The sequence below is a fragment of the Andrena cerasifolii genome, chromosome 2 (assembly GCF_050908995.1).
Source record: "Andrena cerasifolii isolate SP2316 chromosome 2, iyAndCera1_principal, whole genome shotgun sequence".
In the NCBI taxonomy this organism is placed as follows: domain Eukaryota; kingdom Metazoa; phylum Arthropoda; class Insecta; order Hymenoptera; family Andrenidae; genus Andrena; species Andrena cerasifolii.
The window spans coordinates 17,810,074-17,831,379 of NC_135119.1; the positions used below are offsets into that span (position 1 = coordinate 17,810,074).

At 38.6% G+C, this 21,306-nt stretch overlaps 1 protein-coding gene across 2 annotated transcripts in view; it reads left to right on the plus strand.

Annotated features, from left to right (window-relative positions):
• Positions 1–21,306, plus strand: part of Lim3 (Lim3 homeobox protein) — an 81,283-nt gene that overhangs the window by 15,919 nt on the left and 44,058 nt on the right. For both annotated transcript variants that reach the window (XM_076831302.1, XM_076831303.1), the window contains exon 2: positions 624–668. In XM_076831302.1, the coding sequence (XP_076687417.1) occupies positions 624–668 (45 nt within the window). The remainder of the gene's footprint in view (positions 1–623; positions 669–21,306) is intronic.

The following is a 21,306-nucleotide window of genomic DNA, read 5'->3' on the forward strand; positions in this document are numbered from 1 at the left end:
TTTCTCTTACAATTCTTAAACATTATCATTTGTGATACATTGAAAGCTAAATATTTTAAATAATTTGTACGTATGTCGGTAGTTGAGGCTTAATCGCTTTCATTTCACTGAAGAATTTCTTGCGCTAATTGCGACCATACAAAATCCCAATCTTTATACATGAACAATTTAATTCAAACAGGTGATGAATCAAGGTATTGCACAGGTAGGTCCACGATGGACGAGAGTACTCGTTCGCGGTTAAATTATTTATGATTGTGTGGCGAGAGAAGCACTATCAGGCTAAAACACGGCTGACACGGAGTCCTATAAAAATGTTATGGTACACACCAAGATAGAACCCCGCATTGTCTCAACGTTATTTAAAATCTTGTGACGAAAGCACACATGAGATAATCACAGCGTTAGATGCATTTTACTATCTTATTAATGCAACAGAAACCGAGAAGCTTCTTAACTTAGTTTGTTATTTTTTAACAGTATCATTTTCTTTGTCCTTTCTAGTCAATTTCTTGCATTTACGTTACCTTATAAATTTTCTATTACAATTTTATTATGTTTAAGTTGTACACACGGTTTATTTGAATCGACTTAATTAGTTTATTCTTTTCCTTTTGTTTTAGAACGGAAGATTCAAACACCAAGCTGTTTTCCGATCAAGGAAGAACGTGAGTCTTTTTTGATTTGATACTTCTTTTCTGTTCTTCATTTTATTTTATTGGTATTCCTTCTTACTTCACGTTTTTCGTAATATAGGTACCGAACTATATCTCTTCAGAATTTTAATTCTAAAGACTGGCTTCGATTATTCCGGACAGTAACCCAAACAAAAATCTCTAGTTTTAAACTAAATGAGTAACACTCTAGTATCCATGATGATATATCATGGTTCATTATCTACAAACAACAGACTTTATAGTAGACCCTCGACAATTGCACAGAAATGGGCCACAAACTCGTGCAAATAGTGAGGTTCGCGCAACTATCGAGGTACTGAACCCAGCACGCAATATTTTTACCCTTTCAGCCCAGTTGGGACACATATGTCCCAGTGAATTTTTGTGATCATCCGTGGAACAATACGTGCCACATATCTGCGTTGTTTTATTCTTTTATAGTTAATCTGACTATATACAACTACATTTGATTGGCAATCATGAGAATAAGCAACTTAATAATGTGCTGGATAAGTTTCATTTTGGTAGGGTGTCTGGCTGCAGACTCGCAATGATAGAAATCTCGTGTTTTACACGCGTAATTGAACAATTCTCTGAAATTTTTTATCGCTGCTTATCAATTTATAGTATGATACTGTTTTGCTTAAAAAGCTTTTAAATTATTGTTTTTATTTATCTTAGCGAGCATCGAGAAGTGCCTATGCGTTTTCGGGACACATGTGCCCCATTAAGTATTTTCATTTTTATTCCTGAATACGGTGAAAATATTTTCCCCAGTTACACTGCGAAGACCATTGAATGCCTTATCACCCGTGAAATGTTACACTCCGTCAAAACAACGCTTCTTCCCCATCCCTCTGAAATATGTAGCATTCGACCTAGTTACAATTTATTCATTGTTGGTTGGTTGACTTCGGCATAACTAGGCCCAATTGATATTCACTGGGAGGAATATCACAAAAATACATGCACAACATTCCGACAGAAGATCGGAAGTGTTTAACTCTGTTTAATTTTAAGTAAATAAAATTTACAAATTTAATGAAAAAATCCCGGCCCTCTAAAATTTAACTTTACCGGGTCAGGTATGTCCCACTAAAAAAAAAACAGCTGGCACAAATATGTCCCAATTTTTCAAATTGACCTACAACTTTCAAATTTGATCTGTACCTATCCGCAGCCAAGTACAGTCGATTTCTGCAGGAAAATATAATAAAATCCAAACAGAAGAAAGTCGCATCGAAGGGGTTAAGACTAAAACTGCTTCTCCCGCTTCTAACTTGATTTATTTTTTATTAAACCATCAAACCCACCACGTGCACGCTCAAAATTATACATATCGAGGTCCCACTGTCTCAGTTCCAACACAATATATCAGTTTCACAAGAAGATACCTGATAATTTCAAACCCAATACCCAAATTAATATCCTAAAATCATTTTGACGTTTCTCGTACAATTTAATACGATACTTAATCTTCTGACAATTGAAAGCAACGATATGAAATTGATATGCCAAAGATTTGGAATTCTATCGTATGAATATGGTACACACGTCAGTATCTATTCATTCTAACAGTACCTACTTTCAAACAATTTTAAATGGACACTGATACGCTATATCGAGGGATAAGTAGCGGAAGTAAGCGAAGATCTTTTTCAAGTGGTGACCCTTACTCTTTGAAGTGGTCATCGAACTTCATTCTATAGGGGTGCAAAGCACGAAACATTAAGTACTAGACCATTGGCTCTGTCCCATATGTCGTCGAGGACGTAGTGTTAGGCCCGGCAGTTGGTCGCACTCGTCGTACAATGGCATTGTTACGTGGGATTAGGAGTTGCGTTTCGAGTTGTTTATCATCAAGCTCGGGGTATCCTCGAAACTTTCAGAGTCGAGTGGCGCAGTTTTCGTGGAAAATGCGGGCGCCACTCATTGGCCCCCTTCTTGCAACCCCTTAAGCGTTTTTTTTTTCGGGAACATCAAAGACAGTGTGCTCGATGGTCTTTCATAACCACCTCTGGGATGATTGATTCTTAGCGTCTGAAAACAGTAGCCTTATCCATTAGACCGTTAGACAAACTTCTTTCAATTTGAAAAGTCAACTGTAAACAAGCTGTAAAGTTAGAGTAGGTAAGTGATGTGTGTGTTAGCATCGCGTTGAGATCAGTTTCCGCGAAACCAACAAATTATAGAAATGCATGTTTCAAGCGAGGTCTGGTGTTGAACATTTTTCTCTATCCAAAAGTAATTGGAATATTTAAATAATTGGTAATCTGTGGATTACACGTTGGATGAATATAAAGGACTCAGGTAATTCGGAGTTTGGGGATATTTCTTTAGGGTGGTGACTAGAATTGTGAAGAAACAATGCTGCCGCATTTAATTTAAAATTTTCGATTTTTGTGTAGCAAATGATAACTTTTTGGATTGGTCAAGTCAGTTCTTGAACATTAACAAAAGATGAACAAAGTCTTAATTGGTGGCCAAACGTGTAATATAGGTTCATATTTGCTAGGAAAATAAATATTATTTATCAAGAGGTTGTAATAGTAAATTAACTTCAAATTACTACAAAAAAATTAACAAAATTATCATTGTATTTTAAATTTCGTTGATTATTTCAATATTTCCTTGGACTACTAGAAAGTTTGGCTAAGGAAGTTTCATCGAAATTACGTTAAATGAATTATGAAGGTTCCACTTAATATCTCTGAACATATATTCTTCGAATACGGAAGCCAAATTGTCTTCGACATGTAACTTAATTACTAGCTTTACTTTGAAATATTGATCCCGTATTTCAGAATTAATCACTGCTAGATATAGACAGCTTTTAATAGCACGAAACTGCATCTAAAATGGATTGTAATTAAGAAAGGTGTATAGATATAACTGAAGCATGTGTCTATTTATAGGGAAGTCGCATCGTCATTATATTTTTAACAAATAAAACGTGTTACTGCATCACTAATCGAATACACGGTCTCTATCGTGATCTTCGGTATTGTCGTTCCATGGTGTCTACCCGCATCAATTACTTTTGGCCATCAGTCGAGATCAAGATCTCTATTTATAATATTTACGTGATAAATTATTGCGATGATATATATCATTTTTAATTGATCCACATAGATATTGTCGAAATTATTAATGACCCCCGAAAGATGTTTCACATGGCAATTAGAAGAATCCAGTGGGGGGGGGGGGTGGTTTGTTCAGAGCCATTCGTTATTAGTTATATAACCAAGGCAGGTGAATTTTATTTTCGAAAATGTACTATTAGAAACAGTGTTACATAATTTAGGTCTCTTCTGGGTTTTACATTTTACAACCCATTTTACAAAGTTTCTACATTAATATACATCAGCAACAGATATGGGCGATATTTCTAAATACAAGCAAGCGAAATGTAACCTGTAATACGATATTTTTTATTTCCAATGATGTCTTGATGATAATTCTCGAAATCGTATACTTTTGCAAAAATTACCCTTCGACATATTTTTGTGAACATCAACCCTCTTTCTTATACACCAGCGATAGTAAAAGACCCTGTATACATACAAGTGAGGACACCCAAAATGTTCAAAGTTTTATATCAAGCCACATAATAACTAGATTTATAAAGCTTATGAATTATTACCGTAGTATTCTAACAAATCTACACCAGCCACTCACCGTGCATTCAATAACTGTGTTTCTTATTTTTCATCGCAAAAAAAATGGCAGGGTTGATAAAATAAGAGTTGGACGCTCCAAAGCCGAGGCAAATGGAGTCGATTTTTGCATAGAATTGAAGAACAGTACCTAGGCTCAAAGAGGCACGTAAGTCGCAACAACAAGAAAAGGGTAACATTTACCATCTACTTAGGCGATCCTGCATTGGAAAAAGGAAACGCGCGTGCAGCACGCGTGCATATTCATCGGCGCACATGGTGCCAGAAGCGACGGGGCACCAGTTGTTCTGGCACGCTCCTGGCACGTGCAGCTCACGTGTCGGCTCTGATGAGTGGATTGTTCATTCCAACGTTTTGTGAGCCACTTCTACTACAACCTGAAACAGCCATCGGGCATGCTGCAGCACGCGCACCGACGTGATAATAGAGAATAATTGATAAACCAAAGAACAATTTAAAGTGCACTGATGCCACAAAGATTCGATGACTTTTCGGAAGTCATGTGTGGCACAGTTGTTAGCAAAACCATCTGTTTCTTTTGTTTACTGTAATGGTACCGAAACAAACCAGGCGCATGTAGCGCACTTTGGTAATGAGATGAGCGGCCGAGCCTGGAGAAAGGAGTATGAAACATGTCTGCTATAGTTGCTTAATTATTTGATTGAAAGTAACTAATTGTAAGTATTTTAGGTATTTTAAGGGGTCAGTCCACTGTGACGGTTTGAAAAATTAAGCTCTTTTTAAAGATTTTTTTCTCCGTAGATACAACATATAATGCATTAAATCTTTTTGGTATTTATTAATCTACTCTTATATTATACAAAAAAATTCAAAAGAATTTTTTTTAATTTCTTTTAAATTTTTAAACGCGATTATCTCAAAACGACATTGTTTCAACTGGTGCAGGTGATTGCAAAAAAAAATATTTTAAACAAATAGGTTTTTTGCAATCACTGTTTTAAACAAATAGTTTCTTTGCAATCACCTGCACCAGTTGAAAAAATGTCGTTTTGAGATAATCGCGTTTAAAGTTTTAAAACAAATTAAAAAAAATTCTTTTAATTTTTTTTGTATAATATAAGAGTAGATTAATAAATACCAAAAAGATTTATTGTATTATATGTTGTATCTGCGGAGAAAAAAATCTTTAAAAAGAGTTGCTTAGAAATAATTCTGAAAAAATGTATGCTTCTCAAGTTACCTCCACCACTAATCCTTAATTCGACAATTATTTTACACAGTTTTGTAGATATAAAAAAAGATGCAACGTTTGTTGAAACTTCTTTCCAACATCTCCCACCATTCTCAATTCACTGGTTCACTGGAACCTTTCTGCCCCTTTCCACTATCTCTAGCAGGTACTCCGTCACAGTTAATAACTATGAGCACCACTAGGATTCCAAACCACACCACATAACACGTCCAAAAGCCACAGAGATATTTATCTGTATCCTTTTAAATACCCCATTCTCTATATGTTACTTAACCACATGATCGAACCACAAGATTGCATTAATTTATAACGAGTCTGTAATAATTAATAATAAATCTAATAGCTACAATCAGTCAGGTATTTCTTATCAGAGCGATATCTTCCAGAGGAAGGGAAAGCAATAGGAAATAAAAACTTCCCTCTGAAAGAGATTTTATTTACACTCCGTTCGATCTGTAGGATATTTTACATCCAAGAAAATATTATCCCTCGAATCCCCACTGTGCTGCACCAGCACGATATTTTGTTCAGTTCTCCATCGTGCGAGAGTTACGCGACAGGACAGTGGCGTAGCGACGTTTACGCGTCGAATCAATAATGCCTACCGGTGTCCACAACTCCATTAAGATAATTGTGTGGCCGCTTTATTTCTCCATCCATTTGTCCATCTATTCGCCTGGCTATCTGTCTCGCTCGAGACTCTTCGCGTGCACGGACCGACTGGAACACGGGACAGAAAGAGGGAAACTAACAACCGAGTTCCACGAGCAAGTCCTGGTACTGGAGGATGAACCATTTTGTATTGCACTACTGTCTGACCAGGACGGTTTCGCTGTACTAACCTCGCGGAAGGAGAATTTTCCACAGACTTACCAGCTTCCCATTTCCTTGACGCCCTCTCGGGTGCGCCAGTCACGATAGAGCTAACTCAAAGCGGTATTGTCCGAGCACGCCATTCGGATGATCCAGCATTCGAGCAGAGAAATTGTAATTGATTTTGTCTCTTGTAAATCACGTTTCGTAGATGCACTTACATGTGCACCTGAGACATTCGTTTTCACTTGACATATCTAAAGGTTAATGGTGCTGGTCAGAGTTGGGCACTATCTAAATAAAAAATTATTTAAATAACGTATCAAATAGAAGTTACTTTAGCTTTAGACTATTTGACGAGTAAAGTTAACCAGGGTCAACTTTATTCGAAATGTGACGAATTAATTTTGTAACGTTTGTATTCGTTATTCGAAATTTTATTTGAATACAAATTTTGTCCACCTCTGGTGCTGGTGAAAGAACTAGTAAATTATTGCTACGTTTTTTGTGGAATATAATAGTTGTATTTCAATATAATATTTGTATTTCTTCTCTTTTCACGAGAGACACTTTTGTGGTTCGTGATGAGTATATTTGACACATCACGCATTTTATAAGTTGTTTAAACAGCACTCTGCCGAGTGAATATGTCCATAATATCAATTGCAAGCTGTAGGACTCTTTCGAGTGAAAAGGGTTCCTCAGATCCAGATTTTTATTATTAGTTGCTAATAATAGATAGTTGTACTGTGTATAGATAGGAGAATGTAGAATCACAGGTCAAACTTAGGAAGCACAGGCGATACGTAGAATTATTAATTTCGCTCAAAAGTATACGTAAGTATTCATTTGAAAAAGTAAAACTTCCTTAAGGGGGTAATCCAACTAGTGTACCTGCCCGTTTTTCAACGCCATCTTCGGGGATTTATTTAGCAAAAACAATAAGTTGCCACGGACGAGTTTCTATTTTGTAAAAATTAATTTTACAGAACAAACACAGCTAAATATTTAGTAAAAATCGAGCATTTTTTCAAGACACTGTCATTTCGCAAATTTTTATTTTTAGGACACCTCCGTGGTTCCAACCATAGCGACAACCGTAATAAAGAAAATAAACCTTAGTTTTTCCATTTTAGATGACTATAACAGTCCCCACACCATCGCCCGACGAAAAATAATTTTTATGAACAAGCTTTCACCACCGACTATATCTATGTATCTACGCGATAAAATAGTTCAAAAAAATTCCGAGTATTACTTCGAACATACCTTAATATGCAGACAAAACGCCGGATAGTATAAACTCATAGTTTTTGTTAAATAAATTCCCGAAGATGGCGTTGAAAAACAGGTAGTCACGGTAGAGTAAAAAGTAATCGATGACTACTAGTTACAATGGAACATCTTTTTAATGAAAGAACCAAGAAAAATAAAAGAGCACAGATGATAGGAAACATAATAGTACAGAGACTAGTGTAAAGGCTTCATGCATCCCACTGTCATTGTCAATTTAATTCTCTGAGAAAGCATTTAACATTCGTTCAAAAGCTTTCGCTTCGCACAGTATCGAGCACTGCATTCAGTATTCATACGTTAAATAAAAGTGACGAAAAGAGAACCACCCTATCTGGAGCGTGACAAAGGTCGATCTGAAGGCGCAGTCAAAATGGTACACGCAGCTCTGGGTGATAATTACAGCTGCCAAACGTAGGGAGTAAACAGTCTCGCAACGTAGCGATGTGAAAAGCTACTAACAAAGCACCTTAGCGGCTGAACAGTGCTTAAAACACCGTTTCGACGATCTTCATCGAGTACTCGGCTTAAGAGCATTGAACGGGTCACGTGTCGACCCGTGTCCACCGGATGTCATGGTTTTGTCGCATTTAACGCCTCTTCTGCGGGGCATTCAGTCCGCGGTAAAGCCATGGGCGTTTCCTTTTTCCGCCCAAATGATCGACAGTTTGGTGCAAGCTCGTGGCATGAGAAACGAACGCGTTCACGTCGAGAGGACAACCAGACTTTAAGGTGGATGTACCTCAAATGCACTCTAATTAAAAATAGCTGAATAAACGAAATACTGGGGAGGTGATGTTAGGGAAACCTGTTGGATCGGAATTAAGTGAGAACTGTTAATTAAAAGACTGATAAGGTCGAATGTGAGCATGTGTCTTCTCACTTGTGATACCTCTAGCACCGTTCTTGAAATTAGAGCTAGGCTAGATCCGGGGTAGATCAAACTACATTTTTCGTAGAGTTTAGTTTTATGTTTCATTTTGTTAAGTGGCAATAAAATAATACATTGAAATTCTGTACAAGTAATTCTTAGAGGTAACACAAATTTAACCCAGATTAAACTTAGGTTAAATTCAGTAGTTTATATACTACGAAGAAACCTACGATTTCTTTTGCAATAAATCAATTAATAAATAATTAGTCGAAGAGGATGCGACTCGTTATTACAGCGTTTGCAAAAAGTAATGAAGAGAAGTGCAGATGCTTTTCAATGGAACTTTCCTTTTCCGTTTACATTATGTTATACGGTACCTAGTCATTAAGGTTTGTCGGTTTTTAAAAGCCGGGTTTAAAAGCCGGTTTTTATTTATGAATTTTTACAATTCGAAAACCGGGTTTTCAACACTCCAACACTAAAAAGTAAATAATAACAAAAATATATAAACAAAAATTTAAGTTAAACGATTTTATTTAATTTGATCGAAACTGCACTAGAACCTAAAAAAGAATTCTTTTCTCGTACTACAATTGCGATGGCGATATGCCACTTTAAATAAAATCACAACAACAAGTGATGAAAAGCGATGAAATGTCCTGCCCCACGATTTTATTCAAAGTGACATATCACCAGATAATTGTAGTGCAAGAAAAGAATTATTTTTTAGTTTTTAGTGCATCTTCGATCAAATTAAATTAAATCGTTTAACATAAAAATTGATATTATATACTTTTTTCTCTATTCCCTAACGCGCGTTCAATAAGAGACTAGTGCGAGTTTTAAAAGAAGCGACGAAAGAAAAGAAAAAAAATGTGTGGATGTCGGTACACGCGATACTATTTACGAGAAAAATGGATCTTCACGGGCGATTACACGGGGCATGGGAACTGGGCTACGGGACGTCCCGATTCACCCATAAATCTACCTGCAATTTGCAATGCATGCCATGGACATGGCTCGTGAGGTATTCCTCTGGAAACGTTCCGCATTTGTTGCCGTTCGTACCTACGAAGGTGTGGCGCGGCAAGTATTGTCGAGCAAAACTGTTTCGGTCCACAATAGTTACTGACAAAACCGCGAACCGGTGACCGTGATGGATCGTCGCTTCCCTATTATGGTCGCAATAGTGCGTGCTGGAATTAGGTAAATCCGTCTATGGAATTCCTGTTTATTCGATCGAATCATCCTGTCCCCTGCCTCGCGATTCAGTTTACCAATTATCCATAAAATTTCACATTTTTTCTCTTGTAAAATGGCTAACTATTTCTCACAGTGCAGCCTTTCCTACTTATTCACTCTTTAGGGGAAAAGTGATCGATGAAGAGTATTTATTAACATGAGCAATTTGACTTTAAATTGCCAGGCTCTGTTAAAAAATATATAATTTTTCACAAGATTCATCGATGAGAAAAGCTACATATTTCTAAATTCTTCAAAGTATTTTCGATAATTCTGTGATAGCCTTCAATATTGATGAAAGTCCCTGCGGAAATATTGTTATAATTTATTAATAATCTACGAACACTTGGGTGCTTAAGTATCCTCGTCATAAGTCAAACACACAGGAATAGTTTTTCTTCAATAAATTTTATGCCCGCGATGGAATAAGAACAGATGATTAAACGAATGTTTATTTTAATCTGCCACTGTAAATTAAACTTTCCCTCCAAAATAAGGCGAATAGAAGAAAAACTGATGTGCATTTGCATTGTATTCAGATAGAAGTGATTTAAAGAAAAACTAAATAATGAATTCCTAGTTAATACATAATATATCACAGATATATCGTTAAGTTAAATTTTTTTTTCATCGTATGAAATTATATAAGTATTGACTATACAATCATAAACATAAAGTCACCACAATGATACCCCAGTTTGAATGAAATCGCTGGATGATATTGAAATATACATGTACCTTTAATTTTATTTATCAATAGGGATGTTCACTGGAGCTCCTCGATCATATGAAGGTTTCCCATGGCTGCCAGGGGCAAAGACAATTATGTAACCATGCATTTGGTTTCTATTCGCGTACGCATGAAGCCGGTGAGCTTTTCATTTTTTCTCAGAGGGAATTTCTTGAGCTTCCGGTCATTGTTGCGCTCATAATAATCCAAAGCGGATTACTCGAGTGCTCGTTGAACAGTATGATCGTAGGGACGACATTTCGATGACAATTAAGCAAAGAGAAATGAATCGATATTGAAAGAGCAGAGCTACATGAACCGTGAAATAGAGAAAACTAAGAGGAAATATTGTCAAAGAGAAATCTTTCAGTTTCGTTAATTATTCCCCATTGTTCTCTGCGTCTAATAATCACAAGAAATCGTTTTACACCCAATCAAGTTATAAAATTCTAGCCAATTCAGGGAAATTGAAGAAAATTCTTTTCACAAACAAAATATTATATATGTACAGCGGCTCGCATTAATATTCGGACACTTTTTAAAATCGCATAACTTTTTTAGAATTGATCCAAACAACTTGAGTTTTTTTGAGAAGCTAGAAAGATTAGTTTGCTAACTGACGCGTTTCGTCGTTTTGAAAAAAAATGTATTTGGTTGGAATATGGAAAAGAATAGTAAAGGTCGATTTTTAAACTTTTTTTTGTGAGCATGTAATGAAAATTAAAAAATCGACGTTTACTATTCTTTTCCATATTCCAACCAAATACATTTTTTTTTTCAAAACGACGAAACGGGGTAGTTAGCAAACTAATCCATCTAGCTTCTAAAAAAGACTCAAGTTGTTTGGACCAATTCTAAAAAAGTTATGCGATTTTAAAAAGTGTCCGAATATTAATGCGAGTCACTGTACCTATTCGAATATTAATATTTCTATTAAGCAGTGCAACCCACGTAACACATCGACGCATTTAAACCGTTAGGTACCATTTGAACAACCCACTCATTAATTACATGAAAGTATGTCGATTGTTAACCTGCTGCAAGCTTCCTTGATAAAACGAGAACATCAAAGCTGGACAGAGGAGTTCGCGGAGCAGTGAAACAGAAGTGAGGTACGCGCATCCCGCTGACAAGTCGAAAGTCAACGCCTCGCGTAGAAATCTGTGGAAGAAGAAAAACATATCGTCCCCTAATGGCCCTCATTGACGAGAGCACCGTAGACAAGCCAAGGGGTAGACTCTCCTGTTTTCATTTCAATTTCTACCCCCTTGGTGGCTGGGTCCCTTTTCGAGGCCAGATGGCGGGCTCTGGTGCTCTCTCCCTCTCCTATTCCTTCTCTTTCCTCGTCCCTCTGTGACGCTGTACGGCAGGGTCGTGCACGTTGAGCGATGGTAGGTGGAGAGATCGAAATGATTGAACATGTCAATGTTTGGTTTGGCTTATACCAGCGTGCCTGTAACGTGGTTAACGAATCGGTTTGCTTTTCCAGGGCTTAGCTCGCATTTCCGCGCTACACCCGTCTGAGGACACGTTCTCTGTGCCGCAACAGACCTCGATCAATGCAGAACGCTACTTAGTCACCGATAGAGGGATTAATAGAAATTAGAGAAGGCAAATAGATTTAGCGACAGTCAGTAGACCTGCTTCGTGAGAGCCTTGCTCGTCAGTCCTTGCCGGCGAGGAGCTTGCATGGGAACAGGTTGGAGAGTCCTGAGCAAAGAGGATTCAGGAGCAAAAGAGTCTAATAAACAATACAGGTAGGTATTAATAAAATATTGGAAGAGGTAAACAGCTGGGTCTTGTTTCATGAGACAGCAGTTCTCCTTTATGGTCAGTTTCTGTAAGGACATGTTTGGGATGTTAGAGCAGTATTTTATGAACAAATGAGAAAGTTAAAAGTGATAAATAGTGATGATCATTCGAGTCGCAACTTGAAGGCATAATTCAACTTAATTTCCTCGATTTGTGGAAAGACAGGTGCGCGGGACTTGGTCAGTTTTCTATGACCAAGTTCCTCTAACCATTCCACATGTAGGACTAGGGGAATTCCACACGAATTTAAATTTCCAAGACAGAGTTCGCCCTTTCTTTTTGAATTTCTGCGAGCTTACACTCGAGAGGCTCGAACGGATTTCCTTGTTTGATCCAGAATTGAAGTTTCCATGCGGCACCGCGAGTAAGGTTCTTCCCAACTTCTCCAATTCAATTATCAGGATTGTGGCCACGGGCACGCCGGCGATAGGGCCGGTTGGTTGGAGTGTTTAAATTTAGACGAATGAAATAATAAGATCAAACGGTAAATAGTCCCGATGAAAGGCACCGCATGCAAACAAAACTTTTGAAACGAGGGTGTGCTCGACCGCGTCGCTTCTGAAAATACATATCGCGATTCTCCCGGGGATCCCCGGTGCTCCATATCGATTGTCGACTCTGTGTACCACCGCGGAGGGTTTCGGTAAACAGTTACACGACACGCGAATTAATATTGGCGCGGTTAATTAAAATAAATAACCGAAAACCTTTTGCGCTTCGCGCAGCCGCGAATTATTTTTTTTCGCCTTCTCATTAGACCGCGAGGTACCATTCAAATATGGAACGCACGAAGAATACATTTCTAGACAATGCCTTGTTTCTGTTTTGCCTGTATAAAACGCAGGGATGAACGAACGAGGGTGTACAGGAATTTGGAGTCGCACATGGCGGGCCAGTTTTCTGTCCAAAAAGTAATGCTCTTTACACATGCATACCTACAATTTCAAGGGGCACGGGAAATGAATATTACACGAGCTTTTGTTTTGCGCTTTTGTGGACGCATGATATTCCCCCGTTGACACAATGACAGTTTCGGATAAAAGGTGTGATAGAGGAGGGTGCAAAGGACCGTGTGTCGTTTCCAGTGATGATTTTCATGTGTCCCTTGTTTGTCTTTCATTTCCAAAAATCATTGAAATCTTAATTTTCTCACCAGTCGAGCTAAAAATCAAACTGAAAATTGCTGAAAACAGTCAACACTGGTCAAGTCTCCGTGCAGGCCCTGAACTATAAAAGAACTCGGAACCTCGTTTGTATTGTCCGCGTAAAATGCAGAATTGTTGGTCACCGATACCTATCCGACGTTGGTCCTGTCGTGGATAGCGACAGTGTTAAAGAAATCAGAAGGTGGCAAATGGTCCCGGCATTTTCGCTCGTAACGACGGCCACGAAGAAAATCACGCTGGAGGATCTCGGCGAGCAGAAGCCGAAAGACGGAGTTGAAAGTCATCCCGTTAATTACAGGGATCGTTCTAACAAATCATCACGGGGCGACCGCAAACCCCATAATTGCAGGCCTTATGGTTTCACCCGTGGCACGGGCGCTTCCGCAGCTGACCATCGAGTACTACGAAGTCTATAACGGGAACGCAATATCCCGGAACACCCGTGGACTATGGAAGCCATAATGTAGAGCAGCGCCCACCGGCCATGGACGGAGTGATTCACCGAAACGCGCGACAGATGCACGATCTGGAAGATAGCTAGGTGGATATAACATTTAACGTTCGGAAGTAGCCCGATAACTTCTGGAAGCCTGCACGGGGTTCGCGCCTGTTTTTATGCCAGCCCTCGCCCTGCTTCCTCGTTCCACGTGCTTCGGAGATGGACGATCGGTTCTCGAAAGGATTCTCTCCCTCTGTCCACCAGCCTTTTCGGGTATCTACTTCGATCTGGATAGGGGGTCGTTGTTTAAATTACTTGGGAGTCGTGGTTGAATGAGGCAAGGGGTGATTGCTTGGTAATAATGTCGTTGAAGTGCATTGAATGTGGACGAAGAAGCACAGATTGTTTTTTAAGTTTTTGATAAGTACATTACTTAACTCTTCGTGGTCACACGGGGCGTATCGCACCCCAGGTTATGTCTTTACCAATATTTCTGTAAATTTCTGGAGCTGAATATTAAATTTAAAAATTTGATGAATTTTAACGAAGATAAATTGCTTTTAGGGGTCGTTCTTAAATTACGTAAGGCTTTTGGGGGAGGGGGTGCGAATTTCTTACGTTTTCTTACAGAAGGGGAGAGGAGTCAGGTAGCGTCTTACGAAATATTTTTCAATTTAATTTTCAATAAATAGACATGATATCATTAATGTTGCAGAAAAGTAAATTTAGTTTAAATTTACGAAACCGAGTTAAATGAATTGTATAAACTTTTAAAGGAATTTTAATAACTGAAAAAATTAAATGTAAAAATATTGCGTAAGGAGGGAGTTGCAATATCAAATCTTACGAATTCTCATACCGGGGGAGGGAGGGAGTATGAAATCGCTAAAATTACCCTTACGTAATTTAAGGATGGTCCCATATCCACATCTATTTTTTCGAATATAAATTTCAACATATGAAAATTTACATTTCTAGAAAAAGACTACTAGAGCGTGATTCTACGAGTAATATGGACGTACAATTGTCACTGAAAAGTTAAAAGATTCGAAAATACAAAAATGGTAACTGAAAAATGACGCTGGTGAACCCCGCGTGACCAATTTGTAATTATAAGAATGTGTGACCACTAGGGTGGCCCTTATATTCAACCTGCGAGTTATTTTGCTCTCATCCCCTAATATGGTTCCATTTCATAAAAAAATAGTCCCTCAAAACGATTATTACAATCGGACAACAGGAAAGGGTGCCTACCAGGTCTTAAAGTTTAGAATTCATCAATGGTTTGAATTTGAAGAATTTCTCAAAAATGGTAAGCCCTATCGAAATTTTGTTCCAATAACATTAAAAGAGCATTCAATTTTCTACAATTACTGTATATATAATTTTTTCGTGCTTCCAACCATTTTTTAGATAATAGCGCTTGAATATAGAGAGGTCCGCACTTCGCCTGCCCAACTGTACGGCGTGACGTATCGTCTATACGCACGTAGTGCAGACCTCTCTATATTCAAACGCTATTATCTAAAAAATGGTTGGAAGCCCGAACAAATTATATATACAATAATTATAGAAAATTGAATGCTCTTTTAATATTATTGGAACAAAATTTCGATAGGGCTTACCATTTTTGAGAAATTCTTCAAATTCAAACCATTGATGAATTCTAAACTTTAAACCCTGGTCGGCACCCTATCCTCTTTTCCGATTGCAATAATCATTTTCAGGGACTATTTTTTATCAAATGGCACCGTTCTAGGGGGCGAGAGTAAAGAAATAAAAAAAAAAATTCCACGCGTATAAATAAGGCCCACCCTAGTGACCACGTCGGGTCAAGTCTCGAAATTATCGAGCACTTGAATACTTTTAACCTGAACCTACAGTCGTTCTTCCATTTTCTCGCGGTTTGGTAGACACAGGGCAGCAACTTCTCCAACAGCGTTTGCATTAAAACGGCCACGTAAAAACAGTAACGCGGCTCGCCTCTATTCTTAATCATCGACTACAAAATCTCACTCCGTTATTCCTCTCAGTTCTCCGCAGCAACAATGCCCCCTCCCCCGAGCGCCCCAACAAGGGCAACGAGAGAAAAGGGGAAGAATGGCGCCACGGACGGGGAACAACAGCCGAGCGCGTTCGGATATAGGCGAGCGGTACGGCGAGGCTAGAAGTAGAAGAGGGTGTCTGGTATTCGCACAAAACGGTCGGCCGTAGCGCGTACGCGGTGGATACCGGTATCTGCAACCTGGAAATAAGGGAATCACGTATAATCGGACGTGACAAGTGACGTTCCGGGGCCGGGGGTAGTAAGTCAGCCCCTCTGCTTTTCGTCGGAGCGTTACGATGCCGAGGGGAGAAACTTACTCCCCCTCGGCCGTATTCACGGTACACCCACGCACAATGACTGTCCCTAATAGGTACACGCAGCCCTTGATTAGAATCTAGGAGACGAGAGATGCCAGCGACTTTTGTGAGCTTACAATTGTGCGTTTGCTCGGGCGTACAGCTATCGGGCACCAGCGTTCTGCGGAGACGCCTCGACGTCGATGCGGTATGTTTGGGGAGAAGCTCGTTCGTGGCGATACCAAATGGATGATGGCAGCTTTTTTGCCACTGATGACGACCGTTCTTCTGTGCTTCCACGTGAGATCTTCTGTTTCGCTTCGAAGGGAGCTCTTTCCTCGTTTTCGGGCTGATTACCTATGTCGGGGTGGATGTTCCTTAGAAATCCTACTGGAACAGGGTAGTAGGCAATTCTGTAATTGAGTTTTTGAGTATTAAAGACGATTAATTATAATAATGATGTAATGAAATATTTGTCGAAATATCTGTTTGTTATTTCCTGAATCTAGTAACTCGTCAATATCGCGTGGGCATTGTTTACAAGCGCGATAAATATTATAGCTACGTCATTCGGTGAACCTTACAATTATCAGCCGTAATTTCATAAGCACGAGGTGCATTTTCACACTCGATTTTCTGGAAAACTAAGACTCGGGTGAAAATTTTTTATTCTATATTATCTTCGCATTTTGTCATGGGGAATCACCTCGTGACCGTTTGTACGTGTTATTCGGTAGCTCCCTGTATGTATATCTGTATATCATCATTGAAAATAAGAATTCGTTCTTATTTAAATAGGTTTCGTCTTTACGTATGGATCTGTAGACTGGATTTAGAAAATAGGACGCATTTAACTTGATTTGCTGGCGATATTTTAAGCACTGCACACACACACACACACACACACTAATTCACACGTAGGAATTGTATAAAATAATTGTGTTTTTTTTAAGGGAGAACACCAGAGTGACGGCCGGGAAAGTAAGCCATTTTTAAGAATTAATTTCAGGAATAATTTACAGTTTTAATATAAAATTTGTATTACCTACCTTTAGTACAGTATCTTAAGAGAGTATAAAAAACAATGAGCAGAAAAACATGCATAAATTTCAATATATTAATTAATCTTCTAGCCCTTCACGCGCCTTGGTAGGATGTGTAACTATGGAACAGCAGGTCGGAAATCAAATTTTTTTTTTATAAACTGTATGTGTATAGTTTCCGTTGCACGTATCGATTTCTTCAACAAATTATTTTTGTAGAAATGGTGCGCTTCGGAACAAAATTTCGAAAATCCGCGAATAAGATGGACAGTTTTTCGGGCGCATTTGAAAAACTTTGTTTTCGATCACAGAATCCGTATGTGCAATGGAATCTACACTCATATAGTTTGTAAAAAAAAAAGAAATTTGATTTCAGACCTGGTGTTCCATAGTTACACATCCTACCAGCGCGCGCGAGGGGTTTAGAAGATTAATTAATATATTAAAATGTATGCATGTGTAACCACTCATTGTTGTTTTATGGTTTCTTGAGACATTGTACTGCAGGTAGGTAATAAAAATTTTATATGAAAACTGTAAATTATTTCTGAAAAAAATTCTTAAAAATGGCTTACTTTTCCAGTCGTCACAGTGCTGTTCCCCCTAAAGAGGACTAGGCAGTCGAGAAATCGATTTTTTTATTGCATTTTCCGAAAGTACTATCTTTCCTCAATAAAATGTCGCTTGGTTTATAGTAAAATTTGCAAAACTGTAGATTTGGCAGCTAAAAACGTCAAGCGGCAACCTATAGCGCCGCCTTTGCCCAGAAACTTTAAATGCGTTTTTCTCGAATATTTTTTTCTCTTCATTTTTTCCTGATTGCGAGCGAATTGAGGTTCAACTCGACTTGGAAAAAATTACAGAATGTGTAGAACATGTGTCATTTCGGCGCAAACCTCTGATATGGTCCGTAAAAATTCGAGACTTTCATAAAAAAAATTAAAAAGTCTCCGGATTTTGGTAGCACACAAACAATGACGGTGCGCTACATGTCCCCTTAAGGAATAGGATTTGAAAATAAATGGGGAGAGAGGAAGAAGACAAAAGATACATGCTATATTGTCACAGCTTTTTGCACGTTAAAAACCTATCAGCTTACAACCACACAGGTAGAGACAAATGAATTTTCTTTTCATCTTCAATGGAAAGCAAACAATGACCATCCCAGTTGCGTGACTCAGCTTGCATAATTATATAGACCAAAGCCCGTGAGCGTGTAATCTAAAAATTATAATCCTCCACCCAAGCGTGATCCCATCTTCCCGTGCAAATTACGCACCACGTGCGAATTATTCGATCCCATACGAACTAGAAGTTCGCCAGTAAAGCGTGGAAGTCACGCGATTTTCGCGCGTCCCTGTTTACTTATGCAACGCGTTAAAGAGTGGCGTTACACGCGGATTGATCGCCAAGCATCTGATATGGCGCTTGCACGCGCGCCACTCACGTGTAATTATAATAATGAATCGTAATTTATGATTTACGGCGCTTTTCCGAGCGACTGTTGTGGCAGGCGTGACGACGTCGCCGACGAAATTTATGCTCAAGTCCTATCGGGCTGATGACCCAAATGTCGTGCATGCGAATGGCTCGTTTGGAGTTTAATTTATGTATTCGTGACGCTGAATACTTGAAAGAAATCGCGAGCCTGGTGTCTTGGTGTGACATTTTATGTATTTTCTGGCAATCACAGAGCTGCGAGTTTAATTCCAAGGATTCTGCATACGCGTATGCATGCTATGGTTGCAAAGGACCCCTTTGCTTTACGAGGCTTCGCCAGAGGTTGTCCCGTCTGTAGCAGCATAATTTTCAAGCATGTTAATGAATATCTCGGATCGCGAGGATGTCGTAAAAGCGACGCAGCATGTGCTTAATAAGAGTACGCCTCGTTGGTGAAGGTTAATGATGCACCCCAAAGCAAAATGGGGCCCGGCGTAGCCATTTGCTCAATTATGCAGACTTCAGGACTGTTTTCACCGAACGATACCCTTTCCGGCCCTCTGCTAAATTGCATCGATTAATTATAAGCTGGTAATTACCGATACGAGATGCTTTAACGTAGCAGTAAAATCTGGAAGTGTAGCAATGCCACTTTCGATCGACCATGAAATGAAATTTATTCTTTACAGGATATACGTATAATAAATAAATTAATTATTAGTCCTTTAAACATAATTGGGTAGCAGAAGGAATATAACAGAAAAAGAAGTAATTTCCAATCTCAAAATTTCTCCCGAATTCGAGCAGAAAATAAGGATCCGCAGATCCCGGTGCAATTATTTATCAAGCTTTCCTTCATAATTAATAAATTTCTGTACATAATTAATAACGAAATTGTGAAAACAAGCTTAATTCGAAATCATTTAAATTACTCAACAAACCAAAATTAAGAATAGTAGATCTTCGAAAAATACCAGCTTCGAAGAACAATAATTATTAAGATTAGCTTGCAAAACAGTCTTACGACTAAATCTCGCCTCTTTGCTGTTTTTTATTCTCTTTCTTTATTCCTACTTTTCTGTCTTTATGCAATAAAGACGCTTAATAATAACAACAATAATTTGAAGTCCCACTTCAGTTCCTATTCATGAAACTATCGAACAATAATCATTTCATTGCTAAATTAAAAGCTCTACGAATTCCACGTATCACGTCTAATTACCCAACATCTTCGGTTCCAGTGAAAAAGAGGCACAGCTGTGATAGCGCACATGCAACTGCATTCTTTGAAAACTAATTCTTCTGTCCATTAAACGTGCAATATTAACGCTACGCGGGAACTAATGGAAGGCAGAAATATTATTTAACCAGTTGCAACTGCTGGCGAGACCGAGTAGCATGCGCGCTCGGGAAGGGAAGGAAAAGTTGCGGGCGCGCACGCACAGTCTGGATTATGAGCTGAGCGAGGCCCGACATTAGGTTCTCATGGGACGTTATTAGCGTTGGCTATCATGCGTGGTGCAAATAGAGCGTGCCCAAAAGCACGAAAGCATTACGCTTGATTACTCAACCTGCCAAGCGATGAACTGGCATAATACGCCGGTCCGTACGGTTACATTCACGACGCGGTCGCTCCAACCTGGGGCACAACTTCGAAAACTCGCTGGCCGGAATTTCGATTGAGGGACAAGGTCCATCTTGCGCGCTGCAACGAATCGCGGGGCGGCTTGTTTGAGTTTCGTCTCTAATTTCCGGCGGATTTGAATGCACGGTGGCTGCGTTAACGATAACTAACGATCGCGTTACTTTCGAACGTAGAAAGCGTAGAAAGTTCTTTCGCGTGGACAAATGCGCGACTTTCCTGATTAACAAAACGTTGCAATTTCGAATTTTTATTGGTTACTTGTGAGTTGCAAAGTACCTTCTACTAGAATGCTCATTTGATGGAAAAAAGGCATACGCCAAAATGCCATTTCAAGAAAATCGATTGCAAAGTTTTCATTATAGTATAACTTAATAAAAGTAATGCAATTAAATCCATTTTTTTTAAGGATGTAGTACCGTGTCCATCAAGCGTTCTGAAAACAGAAGTCATGATTTGAAAATGATATGTGTCTTTATTTATAAATTTCGAGCAAGTGGTTTATGTACCCTGTTTCCGTAAATGTAGTAAATTCGTAAAAAATTGCTTCTTCGTTTAGTTATTTAAATATAATTTTGTTTACTTAATCATACATTTTTTATACATTGCTTGTATAAAAAATACAAAATGAAGCAGAAAATAAACAAAAACTGTAATGTTTTAAGTAAGTATTAGTTTATTCGATTCTTTACAGCTAGCTGTCTTACAAATCAATTTTTCCTTTCCTAAATTAGCTTCTTTCCTTGCGGATTCGATACTCACCTCACTTTCCATATTTCCTCGGTTACACAAAATCCTCTATGAAACGAAAGTACTTATTGCACGGCAGCGCGACCCTTCAGCGACTATATAGCTGCGTGTCGATCACGCTACGTAACAAAACAGCATCTAGTTAATCTAAA